Source organism: Ornithorhynchus anatinus, chromosome X1, assembly GCF_004115215.2.
Source record: "Ornithorhynchus anatinus isolate Pmale09 chromosome X1, mOrnAna1.pri.v4, whole genome shotgun sequence".
Classification (NCBI taxonomy): domain Eukaryota; kingdom Metazoa; phylum Chordata; class Mammalia; order Monotremata; family Ornithorhynchidae; genus Ornithorhynchus; species Ornithorhynchus anatinus.
In genome coordinates, this window is record NC_041749.1 from 81,763,950 (window position 1) to 81,781,160 (window position 17,211).

At 43.4% G+C, this 17,211-nt stretch overlaps 1 protein-coding gene across 3 annotated transcripts in view; it reads left to right on the forward strand.

Moving 5' to 3' along the window:
• The window catches only part of NFATC3 (nuclear factor of activated T cells 3), a 196,411-nt gene that overhangs the window by 126,655 nt on the left and 52,545 nt on the right, over nucleotides 1–17,211 (forward strand). For all 3 annotated transcript variants that reach the window (XM_029050383.2, XM_029050384.2, XM_029050385.2), the window contains exons 4-6: nucleotides 6,390–6,589; nucleotides 10,672–10,844; nucleotides 13,360–13,500. In XM_029050383.2, coding sequence (XP_028906216.1) covers nucleotides 6,390–6,589; nucleotides 10,672–10,844; nucleotides 13,360–13,500 — 514 coding nt within the window. The remainder of the gene's footprint in view (nucleotides 1–6,389; nucleotides 6,590–10,671; nucleotides 10,845–13,359; nucleotides 13,501–17,211) is intronic.

Here is a 17,211-nt window from a genome sequence, read left to right on the forward strand (position 1 = left end):
ATTTTCTGCATTTTTTTGACAATGGACCTTATTCAGTGGAACCCCAGAGCAAAAGCGGACTTCTTATCCTCTCGGCTGCTTAGCCAGATCATTCAATACGATTGAGTACAATGTGGGAAGACCATGTATGTCCGTGGCAAAAGGGTGATTGACCAGTAATTGTACCTGTCTGCACAAGTGCCTTTCTTTGAGGGCAATACTAAGACTGTTGAAGCAGCATGGCATCATGGCTAGAGCCCGGGCCTGGGAGTCAGAAGTTTGTGGGTTCTAATCCCTGCTCTGCCTCTTGTCTGCTGTGTGACCTTAGGCAAGTGACTTCACTTATCTGGGCCTCAGTTACCTCATCTGTAAAATGAGGATTTAGACTGTGAGCCCAATGTGGGACAGGGACTGTACCCAGCCCGATTTGCTTGTATCCACCCAAGAGCTTAGCACAGTGCCTGACATACAATAAGCCCTTAACAATACCACAATTATTATTATTGATAAGACTTTGCCCATGCTATTGAAGTTTTTCTGTTCCTTTGCTGCACTAATAATAATAATAATAATGTTGGTATTTGTTCAGCGCTTACTATGTGCCAAGCACTGTTCTAAGCGCTGGGGTAGACACAGGGGAATCAGGTTGTCTCACGTGGGGCTCACAGTCTTAATCCCCATTTTACAGATGAGGTAACTGAGGCACCGAGAAGTTAAGTGACTTGCCCAAAGTCACACAGCTGACAAGTGGCCGAGCTGGGATTTGAACCCATGACTTCTGACTCCAAAGCCTGTGCTCTTTCCACTGAGCCACGCTGGTTCAGTGGCCTATTGCCTGCTCAGAACTGTTCTGGCCAAATGTCAACTCCTGGACATCATTTCCCTCTTCTAACACTACAAAGACACTACTTCTTCCCCCACATCATTTCATGGTTCACTTTTGGTTCAGTTCTTGGCACCTCGTGGCCTTTTTTTTTTTTTTAGCAGATGAAGTAACTGAGGCAAAGAGAAATGAAGTGCTTTACCCAAGGTCACACAGCAGACTAATAGAGGAGCTGGGATTAGAACCCAAGTCCTGACTCCCAGGGTTGTGCTCTGTCCACTAGACAGCGAAACACTGTCCACTAGGCAGAGAAGTTGCGTGGCCTAGTGGAAGGAGCACGAGCCTGGGAGTCAGAAAAACCTGGGTTCTACTCCCAGCTCTGCCATTTGTGTGCTGTGTGACCTTTCATTCAATAGTATTTATTGAGCGCTTACTATGTGCAGAGCACTGTACTAAGTGCTTGGGATGAACAAGTCGGCAACAGATAGAGACAGTCCCTGCCATTTGACGGGCTTACAGTCTAATCGGGGGAGATGGACAGACAAGAACAATGGCAATAAATAGAGTCGAGGGGAAGAACATCTCATAAAAACAATGGGAACTAAATAGAATCAAGGCGATGTACAATTCATTAACAAAATAAATAGGGTAATGGAAATATATACAGTTGAGTGGACGAGTACAGTGCTGTGGGGATGGGAAGGGAGAGGTGGAGGAACAGAGGGAAAAGGGGAAAAAGAGGGTTTAGCTGTGGAGAGGTAAAGGGGGGGTGGCAGAGGGAGTAGAGGGAGAAGAGGAGCTCAGTCTGGGAAGGCCTCTTGGAGGAGGTGAGCTTTAAGTAGGGTTTTGAAGAGGGGAAGAGAATCAGTTTGGCGGAGGTGAGGAGGGAGGGCATTCCAGGATCGCGGGAGGATGTGGCCCAGGGGTCGACGGCGGGATAGGCGAGACCGAGGGATGGTGAGGAGGTGGGCGGCAGAGGAGCGGAGCGTGCGGGGTGGGTGGTAGAAAGAGAGAAGGGAGGAGAGGTAGGAAGGGGCAAGGTGATGTAGAGCCTTGAAGCCTCTGTGCCTCAGTTACCTCATCTGTAAAATGGTGATAAGAATGTGAGGCCCATGTGGAACAGGGACCCTCTCCAACCCATTTATCTTGTATCTACCCCAGTGCTTAGAACAGTGCCTGGCACATAATAAGCACTTAAAAAATTCCATTATGATTATGATTAGGCCACACTGCTTCCCCATGACCTTTACCATGAAGGCGTAAAGAGTGCCATAAAATGGTACAAATACCATGTATCTGTGTGCAACTGATAAGTCTCTCCATCACAGTCTACTCAGACTGGGAGCCCCATGTGGGACAGGGACTGTGTCCAACCTGATTCATTTGTGTTTATCCAGAGCTTGAAAGTGAGTGTCCAACAAATGCCGTAATAATAATAATTACCATCCTTGAGTGACTTTAAGTTACAGTACTTCGGGAAATGTGTTTCATGTTTTTCAGGCTCCTGTGGTTCAAGAAAGCTTTCCTCAACTTGTTCCTTTTAATCCTTACGTACTTTTGTCTTTATTTGCTTGCATTCGTATCCCGATTTTCCTTCTGCCTTCAATTTTGCTTCTTTTCCCCTGAGCTGAATTGCTTCCTTGTGCTTTCTGTCCATTACTCGTTTTCTTCGCCTCTGTGGCAGTGTGGATAAATACTTCGTAGTTATTCTCTCCTCAGTTCTGTCTTGTATTTCACACCTCCTCTTCTCAGCTCATCTGTCTAAGTTTTCGCATCAAACCCTTCATCTTGGCAAAGCTTTTTGTGCTTATTTTTTTTGTGGTTTTCCCAGCTGACGTCAAAATACATTTTTTTTGCACATTAATCCAGGATCCAACCCTGGGTGGGTAATATTTCCAGCAGTGCCTGATGTGTCAGGGATTGTTCTTGCCTTCTCGCCTTCTCTCTTTTGGTATTTTGTATTTGTGATGCACAGTCAGTTCACTATAATAGATTGCCCCGAACTGGTTCCTACTCATTCCCATTACCTCTACCGAATGTAGTGATCAACATGGATGAACGAAAATATTGCTCCCAACAATGTAGTGAATTCCCCCTGCACAATTGACTGTATCGACACCTTTAGCAAAGTCGCTTCTGACTCACGCTGTTCAGTCTTCTTCTCTTCCACTTGTTTAGCCCACTGTCCTCTTGGATAAATGTACCAGTTTGCCATTTATCAATCTGCAGTGTTTCTCATCAAACATGAAGGAAAGAATGTCACAGCTCTCAGTGGGAGGTATTGCCCTCCCTGTAGCAGGGAATCCAACACCTGCAGTTCAAGCTGTCATCCAGTGCACTCTCAAGAGATGCCTGAGGCTTGTTTTTCCAGTGTGCTCCCAGCTCCTTTGACCTGCTTGTTTCGCGTACACCAGTCCCGTCCTCCCTCCACTTCTATAATTTAAGAGAATGATTTCATTAAATGCAGCAGTTGATGTTTTTCATATTGTTCAAAACAATGTAAATAACCATGGCAGTTTGGGTTGAGTTAATCCAGTCTGCAGTTTCTATCTCGAGTGGTGGACAGTGATTAGGCTGATGCGGGAGTCTGCATCCTTTTGCTCAGTTTCCTTGTGTAACATTTTTAGCAAGAGCGTTTTGTGGCAGTGCATTTGGACCAAAAGCCCTCGCTACCTACTCTCTCCACTTGACCAGTTGCCCTAGAGAAATGGGGAAACAGTTGTATGATCCCTTGGGGGTTTGGGGGATGAAGGTAAACACTGAGTCAGTTTAGGGTGACCCCACCAGAGCATTAGGCTTAGTTGGGTTCCACTGTCAAAATCCCCACCAGCGCTGACAGAGGGGGTACGATATTGTGGGTGATGAAGGATGCTTCTCTCTTATCTGTGCTTTTAGTTTCATGCTATGCCAATACCTAACTAATGCACCAATTTTTGAGTTGAGCTGGAAGGCACAATCCCTGCCCACGAGGAGCTTTCAGCCTACAGGGATAAAAGCTATATGGATACACTTTCCTAATTAGCAACGTCTCCTCTTTATATACTTATTGAGTTCATATGTCAGATCCTAACTAATTTGGAAAACAAAATCCAGTATGCAAACTCTAAAGCTGTCTATTTAAGATTGCTCGGCAAGACTTTTTGTATTAAAGAAAATCAAGACAAATAAAAATTCTCCCTTTCAAATTTGACTAACAGAGTGGATCTGGTCATTGTTCAAGAATTTTTAAATGAGATCAGAATGTCTGAGATGAAAAATGAACAGCCCCCATGATATTAAGATTGCTTTCATCCTTGGCCAAGGTCGCAGCTGTAGTTATTTTTTTAAGGCCCCAATATTCTTAATTTCAATCCACACTTTATTTTAAAAGCTTTGGGGAATTAAGTGCACATAAAAATCAACTCTCTTGCTCTAGGTTTTGAAATAAGAGAGGTTCAGGAAAATAAATATTAGACTCAAACTAATTCTGACCTAGGACACTTAAAAGCAAATTGAAAGCTCGAATGCACTCCGTGTCAGTAATTTTCAACCGTCATGCATTTTGAATAGAAAAAGTCAAATCTACTGTAGTTTACATTTCACTCAGTCTTCAGGTGAAACAGGTAGAAACAAGAACCCAAGGAACAGAAAGAGTGAGCCATTTGAGGAATTGGGAATACAGCTCGGATCCTTTGACAACCAGTCTGGTATTCCCTGCTATGTATCTTCCTTCTCGTTCAGACCTCCCTAGAGGAAAAAGCTGGGCTACAAAACATTTCTCCTCCATACCATTTCTTGAGAGGGTTTGCTTTCCTCAAGGAAAGAATGAACAGAGAGAGACAGTTGTCAGCCAATATAAAATGTGTTTGGATCTTTTGATGTAGTTTAGTTTCTTGGTAATGTTTCCCTAGTGAAGTAGGGTGCCGCCTCCCGTAAAACCAGTTGTCATGGCTAGGAAGTGATCCTTTAACCTCACCATAGGCCTAGAGAGATCATCTAGGACGTCCCCCTGCTTCCGGGCAGCCTCCAGCAAGTTTCAACCATCTCAAAATGGTAAATGCCTGCCCTATCTTGAAAATTCCCTTGGAGATCCTTGGCAAATGCATCCTAAAGCCTCTCCGTTCTTATAGCACATCAGGAATTGTTCCTCGCCTTTGAGCAGCTTCCGGTCTCACGAGGGCATCCGAAGAAGTACGGATCCACAAAGATAAAGAGTAGCGCATGCAATGGCAGAGTATCCAAGTGGAGGTATCATAGAGGCAGGGAAGAAATTCAGGTCAGGAGAGATGGGGAGAGAGAAAACTGGAGCTGTACATCCAGAAATCTTGTAAGTTCTTCAAAAGCAGGGAAACATCTTCTTCTTCAGTTTGTCCCCTATACACCCGAAGAGCAGAACGTCCCTGAAGACAAGGCCCAAATGTGTTTGAGGTGCTGAGGTTGGTCAAGAGTCTGAGGTAGCAGAGAGCTCCGGAAGAATAACAAGAGGATGGACCGCTAAACTGGAGTAGAAGGCACTGGTGATGGGTGTGGAAGTTGTTTATCAAGTGGGGATGGCAAAATGCAGCCTGTAACTTCCCAAAGTTCAGCTAGCAATAGGAGAAGAAGATGGTGACGGTAAGCTCAAGGAATGCCTTTTCTGTACGGGAAAAACCTTCTCCATCCTTTTGGCTGCTCCACTCGTTCAAGCTCTCCTCGTCTCCTGACTGATCAACACTGGCAGACTCCTCACTGGCCTCCCTGCCAGCAACGTCTACCCTCTCTGGTCTATGCCACATTCTGCTGCCAGGATAGTCTTTGTACAACGTCGTTCTGGACCCATCACTCCACTCCTCAAAAGGCTCTGGTGTCTGTCGAGCGATCGGTGATATTTATTGAGTCCTTACTGTGGGCAGGGCCCCAAACAAGACACGAGGGAGAGCATGACAAAATAGAAGACATGGTCTCTGCCCTGTTGGTTTATGTGGTTCATTTATTTACTCAGTTATTTTATTTTTCCATCTCTAGCTATTTCCACTTGTGTTTATTTTTCTTCCCACTTGATAAATAAAATAAAATGTTGGTATTTGTTAAGCGCTTACTATGTGCAGAACACTGTTCTAAGCGCTGGGGTAAACACAGGGGAATCAGGTTGTCCCATGTGGGGCTCACAGTCTTAATCCCCATTTTACAGATGAGGGAACTGAGGCACAGAGAAGTTAAGTGACTTGCCCACAGTCACACAGCTGACAAGTGGCAGAGTGGGATTCGAACTCATGAGCCCTGACTCCAAAGCCCGTGCTCTTTCCACTGCGCCACGCTGCTTCGTGTATGCTTTGTCTGCCCGCCACCGTCGTTAGAGTATAAGCTCCCTGAGAGTAAGGACTCTGGGTTTTACTAGTTATTGGACTCTTCCAATAACTTGTTACCCGCAGTAGTTGCTCAGTAAATCCCTGTTAACTGAATGGAATTCAACACCTGTGCCTTTAAATGAGCCACTCTGTAACTAAAATTTCCTCAACTTTTATTTGAGGCCTATACAGTTAATAGTCAGCACTATAAATGTAAAATTCCTTAACACTTAGGTCACCGTGTAATTGTGCGTCTGTGATTTTTTTTTCTCTTTAATTAGCTCCTGGGCTACAGTGAAAAACCAGTAAATTTACAGATGTTCATTGGAACGGCAGATGATCGTTATTTGCGACCGCATGCGTTCTACCAAGTGCATCGAATCACTGGGAAGACAGTTGCTACTGCTAGCCAAGAAATGATCATTGCTAGCACAAAAGTTCTGGAAATTCCACTTCTTCCTGAAAATAGTATGTCAGCCAGGTATGTTGCAACCTCTCTCAGAAAAGAGACAATTTTATGCTGTTTTTCTTCTTTCTGGGCATCATTACTGTGTAATGCTCACTCTGTATTCTTGCTTCCGAGCCACCATGTAACAAAGAAAACGTCTCCTTAAGTGACTTTTTCCTCCAGTTGATTTGACATACAATCAACCTGTGCAGTTTTCTATTTGCCTCCACAATTCATGGCTGTCTCAGCATTTTAGCTTATGAGCAGCAGCATGGCCTAGTGGATAGAGCGTGAGCCTGGGAGTTAGAGGACCTGGGTTCCAAACCTGGCTCTGCCACTTGCTTGCTGTGAGACCTTGGGCGAGTCCCATAACTTTTCTGGCCCTCGGCTTCCTCATCTGTATAAAATGGGGATTCAATCCCTGTTCTCCCTCCTCCTTAGACTGTGAGCCCCATATGGGACATGGAGTGCATCTGATCTGTTAACCATGTACCTATCCCAGTGCTTGATGCATAGTAAGCCCTTAACATAAACCATAATTATAGCATATTCATTATGTATATGATTCCGGTGTGACCCCAGCCCAGCCCTCTCTCCTCCCCCTCCCCGCACAACATCCATTTGGGCAGTGATGTGTTTAGAGAGGAGGTTGATATGAGTGTGATCTGCTGCCCATCCTTCCTCTTTGACACCTTTCCTCTGCACACCCTTCTCCCCCCACCACTTTGATTAGTACATCACTGCCTGTCTGGGCACAGGAAATGTGGGAAAAGCCTCATTTGCTAGACCTCCGGAGCCGTTCTTGGCAAATAGATTGCAGGAAAGAGTGAAAGGAGGAAGGAAGTGGGACACACAGGAATTGCTTCCTGCCTGCTGCTTTTTCCTCTTCCTTCCATTGTGGCCACCCTCCAGTTAAGGTGGCGGCACCTTTCCGGGACCAAATGCATGGGTTACTATCCCTGGTCCATCTTAATGGGTCCTGGGGCGGCTGTGAGGGCCGTTCATGGGTTCCGCTAGACCTGGAGAAAACCACATTATTCCCCTGGACTCTGTAAAGCAACTCCAGTGGTTAAAGAAAACATGCTGGTGGGATGGCCAGAAACAGGAAGCTAAGTTGTCTACAGATTAAAATTTTACAGTGTCTGGACCAGGGACAGGAAGTGTGCCCGACACGATTGGCTCCTACTCATCCCAGTGCTTAGTACAGTGCCTTGCACACAGTAAGCACTTAACAAGAACCATAATTATTATTAAGGAGCTAATGCCCAAGATCTGAGTCAGCAGTAGCATACCTGGACAAAGAAGAATGGTGCAGGAGGCTTTGACCAGGGAGAGTATCCTTTCCCAGTCAACAGATGGTATTTATTAAGTACTTACTGTGTGCAGAGCACTGTTCTAATCGCTTGGGAGAAGAGAGTGTAGCGGAGTTGGTAGACACGTTCCTTGTCCTCTGTCCAGTCCCAGAAAGTCACTTTGCTCTGAAGCGGGAGGAGAAGCAGCCAGGCTACCCTGCCTCTGCTGGGCAGCTTGCCATTTTATAGCCAAATTTTAAAATGGTTTTCACAGATGCAGTTCCCTCCCTACTGCCTTGGTGGAAAAGGAATGCCTCCATACAAATAAGGACTGTTTGATTATAGCAAGGAACTAAAAGTCAAGGTATACTTAGCCCTACAGAGTTTTGTAACTAAAAAAAAGCCAAACAAGTCCCAGCTGTTTCAGCACTTGGGTAGAGGCTGGGTATCAATCACATGTTCTTACGTTAAACTCAGAACTCTTCGGGTTATTATGGCAAGGGCTAGCAGTGAAATGATCTTCTGAAGGAACTCCAGCTGTATTACTGTCAGATAGTTGTGTTCAGAAGAGTCTCAGTTACCACAAGAGTCCTAGATTGAAAGAATCACAGAGCCACCAAAATCTGACCTGAATCTGCTTCCCCCGGAGCAGAAGATGGTGGTTCCGACCTGGGTTTGACTATGCGTTCCCTGCCTTTCCCAACTGTGGACTCAAGCCCTGGTCAAGGAGGGTTCAGATGGGCAAAAAGGATGAAAAAGGCTCAATGGAGTATACTAATGCATACATTATATTAAATTCCTTCATACTGTTGGAGCCGGGAGGTTGTCCAGAAATATTTCTTATTCCCTTCCTTTTACCTAACTTGTCCTGTTATGTGACGTCTCTGAAGCAAGGAAGGGTTTGCATTTGAGATGAGGGAGGGCTGGTATTCCCAAGCCAGAAGGAGCACAGATTCTCGCCACAGTCACCAAGTCCACCCCTCAGCTGAAGGAAGGACACCCACTGGGTCATCGGGTTTGTAAGAGGAACCTTCCCCAGCCCGCCCCACCTTCTTTTAATGGTATTTGTTAAGGACTTACTATCTGTAAGGCACTGTACTAAGCGCTGGGGTCGATACAAGTTAATGGGGTGTTGGGCACAGTCTCTATCCCACATACAGCTCACAGTTTTAATCCTGATTTTACAGATGAGGTAACTGAGGCACAGAGAATTGCCTTGCTTACACAGGTCAAGGTCACACAGCAGACAGGTGGCGGAGCCGGCATGAGAACTCAGGTCTTTCTGACGCCCAGGCTCTAACCATTATGCCATGCTGCTTCTCAGCCCCTGTCCATTAAGCACCCTATTTGAAAGAACAGGGAGGAGAGAGCAGGAGCATGCCAATCAGTTGGGCCCCAAATTGCCCAGGACTGGATCTTACTGGTCCTGACTGCAATTCAAACGAAGTACTTCATGCTGTGTGGTTGTGACTCAATGCACCGTGCACAAGTACGTACTGAAGAAATGCCGTTATATAGGGATGTTGAGTGCCAAGTCAGCTGTATGAGTGAATATACAGTCTGGGTCTTAAATGGAAAATATTTTGCAAACAAAGGTTTTAGACTGGTTGCAGGATTGTCAGTTTTGGAATCCGGCTAGTTGGAACACCACTCATTCATTCATTCAATAGTATTTATTGAATGCTTACTATGTGCAAAGCACTGTACTAAGCGCTTGGAATGTACAAATCGGTAACAGATAGAGACAGTCCCTGCCCTTTGACGGGCTTACAGTCTAGTCGGGGGAGACAGACAGACAAGAACAATGGCAATAAATAGAATCAAGGGGAAGAACATCTCATTAAAACAGTAGCAAATAAATCGAATCCCTTAATTTCATCCCTTTGAGCCTGGATTCATATAGAGAAGCAGCTTGGCATAGTGGCAAGAGCATGGGCTTGGGAGTCAGAGGACATAGGTTCCAATCCTGGCTCTGCCATTTGTCTGCTTTGTGACTTTGGGCAAGACACTTAACTTCTCTGTGCCTCAGTTACCTCATCTGTAAAATGGGGATTAAGTCTGTGAGTCCACATGGACAACTTGATTACCTTCTATCTACCCCAGCTCTTAGAACAGTGCTTGGCACATAGTAAGCGCTTAACAAATATCATAATTATTATATTCACTAGTCACAGGGCCTGTCACATGGTGGGGTTGTGAGGAGAAAGTCATGCAGGAAGCGGTAGCTAGAGAGACCAAGTTCTGGGAGCACCCTGGAAAGAGCAATAGGGGCATCAGGGACAGATCTGGCATCGGAAAACTAGGAGGAGACCAGTTCCCCGATTCCCAGCTGCCTCTCTCCCCCGCCCTTTCAGGCACTTTTAAGTAGGAGCAGACAAGCTCCGTGTTGATTGGGAAATCTCCTGATCTATGCACAGATGTTTCTGATAATGCAGCAGGGGTGTTGCTTAGTTAATAAAGATTAATAGAGCAGATTTTCACTTATTTTTGCTTTCCTGTACCAAAAGCTTTGTGAGCGATTTCCCTAATGGAAAGAAACAAGGGATAGTAGTAATCGTATTTATTAAGCACTGGGTAAGTGAACTCAAGTGGAAATAAGACATGGACCCTTTTCCTCAGGGGGAATCACAAGGAATAGGGACAGTCCCATCTCACTTGGCAATGTAGTCCTTTATTTGTTCAAATTTATGATAATTTGAGGGGGAAAAAAATCAAAGGAAGAATAAAGGGACACTTTAATTTTTGAGCAAGAAGACAATTGTGCTTTCCTGAAAGTAAAACTCGTTTGTTGCTTTTCTTCCTATTTGTTTCTCTTTTTCCTAGTATTGATTGTGCAGGCATTTTGAAACTTCGAAATTCAGATATAGAGCTTCGGAAAGGAGAGACAGATATTGGCAGAAAGAATACTAGAGTGCGTCTTGTGTTTCGGGTGCACATTCCCCAGCCTAGTGGAAAAGTCCTGTCTCTACAGACTGCTTCCATACCTGTTGAATGCTGTAAGTGTGCAAGGTGTTCTTTGTCTTATCTTTGAAGTTTTTATTCACTGTAGATGCTAGATTGACATCTTGTTCATTTTCAGGCCAAATTTCCTTCAAAAGCAATCAGCTAGAGTTAAGGCCCTAAGTAATCTGTATTCATTGAATTTCGATTGTAATGCAAAATTCATTGGGCACCCAGCTGAGTCAGCCTAGGCCAATGGAAAGGGCACTGGAAGGAAAATCCAGATTTTCATCCTGGCACTACCAGTGACTTGGGGACTGTGGACAAGTCGCTTTAACTCTGAGCTCAGTTTACTGGCTTGCAAAATGAGGTTTAATAGCAAAGTATCTTCCCCTTACCTACCCCAGAGAGATCTTGTGAGCTACAGCCCTAAACATACCTAAATATTAGGGTCCAGCTCAAGTCTGATGGGGCCTCTGAGCCCTGAAACTTTAAAAAAAAAAAGTTTACCTGATATTTTAAAGCAAGAATGACCCCCCCCCACCCCCCCCCAAAAATATTCACTGCTTTGCCCCTTAGCCAAATTTGCAACAGTCAAAGTAATGGTGGCATAGTGAATGCTGGGACCAGATGTCCTTCCTAGCATCAGCTACAATAGCCTGTGCGGAGAAATGATGATAGAAACCTTTCCCCAGTCCTTTTTCTAGTGGCTGATGCTAGGAAACATTGCATCCCAGTCATTTTGAGGATGGCAAATTCATTACAAATGGCCACAAGTTATTGTTTTGGAGATTTTGGGGGTACCACTTTAGTCGGGCTCAAACCCCCTCCTCTAGTTATCCTTTGCCCTGGTCTAGTTTAATCCAGTCCATAGCCTGAAGGGATTTGGAATCTGTGAACTGACACACGTACAGAGCTCTATGTTCAATTCCTTGGCACCCAAGGCACTGAATATGTTGTTGGTAGTCAGTTCTCCTGCATCACAGGATTGTGTTCTTGCAGAGCCCTGTGTTACTGAAAATTGATGTTGAAGCCCTGACCCTGGGTCCAATATTCACAACAATTTCTTCCGAGACCACATTACACTGAATCCAGACAGGTGCATGTTGTTGGAAGGACTTTCCCTAAATCTGCCATTTCATTCTTGCCAAGACACATAGTGCAAACACACGTTGTGGCAGAAATTAGAGTATTGGGAAGTTGGCCTGTCTTCCTGGAAAAGCAATTAAAATGATTCAAATTTGTAAAAATGCTTCTTGGACCTTTATGAAGCCTCTTAAAGTCAGACTTGTGTTTTGAATACACTGTCCATATGTTCAATGGAATATGTTTGCCCAGCGATCACTGCAGGATTAACACATCCACAAGAATATAATTAGTGCCATTCTAGATCAGCATGGTGGTCCATCTATTTTAGTATTTGAACTCTGGTTCTAGAGGCCACTTGGAGGAACGGTGTGATGGTTGTCTATGTGACTTCCAACCACCTGGTTAAGGATGTGCCTTCTAACCTTTCCCTCTAATAACGCATCACGGACCTGTCGTCCATCAGTCTATTAAAACCCTCTTGAATTCTCTGTCTGTAAACTTTGGCATCTCATAATCCGTTATAGACCTCTCATCCACAGATTTATCCCAACACTTATTTTATTTCATTCTTCTCCCTGCTTGTTTTTCACTTTGTAAAGAGGTATTCCTTTTTGTTTACTTAATCATTGTGGTTTTACTGAGTGCTTCCTCTGTACAGAGTATTGTACTAAACCCTTGGGAGCGGACAATAGGGTCGATAGACACAGTCCCTGCCCTCAAGGAGCTTAAACCCTAGCTGGGGACACAGATATTGAAATAAATCACAGAGAGGGGTAGCAACTATGTGTAATACTATTTATTCGTTCATTCAATTGTATTTATTGAGTGCTTACTGTGTGCAGAGCACTGTACGGAGCACTTGGAAAATATTATTTATAAAAGTGCTGTGGGGGTGAGGAATGGGATAAGTGCCATAAGGGTTTTCAGAGGGAAGATTCAAGTATGAAAGTGGCACAGTGGGAAAGAGACTGGGGGAGGAGATGAGTGATTAGGGATTTGTGTGTGTGTGAGGGAGATTTAGTAAATTGAAATTATAGGAGTGAAGTGTGTGGGCTGGGTTGTAGCAGGAGAGGAGCAAGGATAAGTAGGGGGTAGAGAGCTGGGGTCCTGCCTGCTCCAGTGTGAGCTATAATACTGGCCCATTACAGTCTTTAGACTGTAAGCTCGTTGTGGGCAGGGAATGTGTCTAGTTATTGTTATATTGTACTCTCCCAAGTGCTTAGTACGGAGCTTTGCACACAGTAAGCACTCAACCAATACAACTGAACAAATAAATTGTAATTAGTTATTCCTGGTTGTAGTAGATCAGTAATAGGGAATCACTTCTGTTGCTTAGTTGTATAGGATAGTAAGATTTTTTTTAATGTTATGTGATGAGCCCAAAATACCATTATTCAGATCCCAAATTCATAGTTTACCCTTGGTATGCATGAAAGTTTGGAAATTAAAAGTTCTTTTTTTTCCACCCTTTAAAAAAAATAGCCCAGCGATCTGCTCAAGAACTTCCTCAAATTGAGAAATACAACATCAACAGTTGCTCAGTAAATGGAGGCCATGAAATGATTGTGACTGGATCTAATTTTCTTCCAGAATCGAAAATCATCTTTCTTGAAAAAGGACAAGGTAAAATAGGAGAGTTCAAAAAATTCTGAATCAATTCAGTGGTACCAGAGTGGTGAGGCAGTAAAAGAAAAAAAAAAACAGGAAGCTAAAAATTTTCATGAATGTTGCTGTCAGTCTTGATTCCATAATGTTATTTTCATGGTCATTACCACAATTCTACCCTGATGAACAAGGTGTCTTTTTATTTCCCTGATAAGCCAGTTTATTCACGAAACTGTCTTCACTAGCCAACTAAGTGTTCAATTTATAGATTTGAAATTTGACTCTAAAGTGGATTGGGTGAAGGTGCTATTTAAAAGTTGATTTTCTTCCAAAGCATTTTGACAAAATTGGGTGTGGACCAGGAAACAGTTTTAAAGACTGCAATAAAGCAAGCCTAGTCCAACCAATTAGGAAGATTTTATGGGCAGAGAGAAAAGAGAGACAGAGCTTCCAATTGGTCTCTCAGAATGATGGGAGTTTTTTTTCTGGCTCTTTGGCACATGGGAAATTCTACTGTAGAGCCTGAAAGCAACATCTGATATTGTTTCCTTTGTTAAAATAATCCTGACCTTGTCTCTGAGAGGATAGCTGTTGGGAGTCATTTACCTTTGGTTTGCAAGATGATTTTTTTTTCACATGTAAATGGCTTTAAAAAAATAAGTTTTTCTTTCCCTACTACCTCTTAAAATCACTTTTATAGAAAGCACTTCATCAGAGCGCTAGTGGGGACACCACCTGTGTTCATTTTTATTGGCGTGGATATTTTGAAAGAGTGTCTCTTTAAAGATATAGAATCACGTGTAGTCCTGTTGTAGTATTCAGGAGCCTATGACAGTTCTAAAATAAGGCACTCGCATCATATTAATTTGGTATAAAAATGATAGGTCTCCATTTTACCCTGGTAAGAAACTAACCAGAAACCAACTTGCAGTTTATATCATTTACAGTCTACCCAGAGTAATTTTGAGGCCTTTTGAACAGCAGTTTTACTGTGGGATTGTTGTTTGATTGTTGATTGTTTGACATTTAAATGTATTTCTAATTATAGTTGAAATATATTTCTCTATTAATAATTATGCATTGCTCTCATTTGTTTATAGGTGTATCAACCAATGGTATTTATTGAAAGCTTACTGTGTGCACAGCACTGTACTAAGCACTTGGGAGAATACAGTATAACAGAGTTGCTAAACCTATTCCCTGCCCACATCGAGCGTAGCAGCATCCTGAAGTCTTGCCCTTTTTCAGTGTGTTTGCATTGAAATTCACTGCTTTAACATATTTTAGCAGGGACCACCCTGGTACTCTAAAGGGTAACCACACCGAGGGAGAAATAAAAGCAAGTGGAAGGCAAGGGGAGAGAGGTGGGGGGGAAAACAAAAGGGAATGAGGGAGGGAGAAAGGAAAAACACCAACTGGGAAATGATGTGGGGAGTGAAAAAACAATCAACCGGTGGTATTTGAGTGCTTACTGAGTGCAGAACACTATACTAAAGTCCCTATGTGTTCAACAGGCCAGCTCTACTTTCAGGTATTTATTAGACAGCAATTCAGAATAAAAAAGAAGCCTTTTTTCACGGGAAGCAGCGTGGCGTAGTGGATAGAGCAGGGGCCTGGGAGTCAGAAGGACCTGGGTTCCAATTCTGGCTCTGCCACTTGTCTGCTGGGTGACCTTGGGCAAGTCACTTAATTTATGTGCCTGTTACCTCACCTGTAAAATGGGGATTAAGACTGTGAGCCCCATGTGGGACATCGATGGGGTCCAATCTGATTAGCTCCTATCCACCCCAGTGCTTAGTACAGTGTCTGGCACATAGTAAGTGCTTAACAAATACCATAAAAATGCCTATTTAAAACAAGCCACTTGGGAAAAGGGGGAAATCAGAAGAAAGGAAGGCAGAAGATGGGAAGGGGATCAGGGAAAACAGGTGACTAAAACTAGAAGAGGAGGACGAGTGAAGTTGATGGATGCAGGGTACTCTCTAGACAGTCAAAAGGCTAGTCTTTCCAGACGGATTAAAATTTTAACATAGTTACTTCCTATATATTTTTATATATACTTTGCATAAAGTATATATAAAAATGTAAAATTAGAAAATAAAAGTAAAACAGAAATATTTAAATTAAACCAAAACTGAAACCGGAAAAAACAAGAGCACTTTCCAAAAAAAAGTCAGTTCTCCGAGAACTCAGAGGTTACATTCTTGAAGAACCCTTTGTTATGTGCTGTAGTTCACATGCCGTTCCGATGCCACGCTCCTGCACACAAGCATTTCTCCCAACAACGTGTTGCATTTTATCCAGACCAATGCACGTTGTCTGAATGACATTCTCTAGTTTCCCAAAAGAGCTCCAAGCCAAACTGTGAAATGAAAGCACGGCTCTGGGGAGAACTGAATGTACTACAGAAGAAAGAGTGTGAAGGAGAAAAGGTGAAACCTGAAAACAACAATAATGCTAGGGAGGAAAAACCAAACGTGCATGGGCAAGCAAAAACACTAGAAAAAAGAGAAGCAGAGAAAACCCTAAGCCAAGTGATAAACAGTGCAAAAATATCTGTCACAAATTAGTAATAGTATTTATTAAGCGCTTAGTGGGTGCAGAATATGGTACAAAACAGTGGGAGAGAATATCCAGGTCAGAATTAGACACGGACCCTGGCTATCACGGAGCTGACTATCTCACAATACAAGGGGAAAGAGGGAACTGGCGGCATGTAAGGAGCAGTGAAACGATCAAGCACTAAAACAACATAAAAGATAAGGTTGAATCCACAAAATAAAAATGAATTAAAACAAAATTTTAAAATATTAACACAGAAAAATGGAGAGGGGTGGGGTTGAAAATAAAAGGAAGCAATCACTGCAAGAAAGGGAAAAGGGAAAAGACAGTGATCGGGTTTGAGTAGAGAATCGCCTGTATGACATACATGAAGGAAGATGTAACTGCTGCTAATGTTAGATATTAAACGGTGATTAGCAAAGATCACCATTCTCTCAATAGAAAAACTGACTATAGTGCTAACTCAATTTTCCCAATGGATAAATAAAATTTACGGTTTTAAAAATCTCATTTCAGCTAGTGCAGTTTCCACCTCATACCCTACCAATAGAATTAGAACCCAGAAGCACCTGGCTTCTAATCCCAGCTCTTCCAATTGCTTGCTTGCCATGTGACCTCGGGCAACTCACTTCACTTCTCTGTGCCTCAGTTACCTCCTCTGTAAAATGGGGATTGAGACTGTGAGCCCCATATGGGACAGGGACTGTATCCCAACCCAATTTACTTGTATCCCCCCCAACTCTTAGTGCATGCCACATAGTAAGTGCTTAACAAATACCACTATTATTATTATCCTTTACCAGAGCTCATAACATGTACTTTAATTATCATTTAATTAGAACTAAGGTTCATATATTCCCCCTTTCTTGGGATACCTCTGAGGGAAGTGTTTCCAAAGAGAGTCCTTTTTTAGTGGAATTGTAAAGCCCTTACTATGTGCCAAACACTGTTCTAAGTGCTGGGGTAGATGCAAGTTAATTAGGTTGGACACAGTCCCTGTCCTGCATGGAGCTCACAGTGTAAGTAGGAGGGAGAACGGGACAACTGAGGCATGGAGAAGTGAAGTGATTTGCCCAAGCTCACACAAGTATTCAGGAGAACTGGGATTAGAACTCAGGTCTTCTGACTCCCAGGCCCGTGTTCTTTCCACTAGGCTGTGCTGCTTCC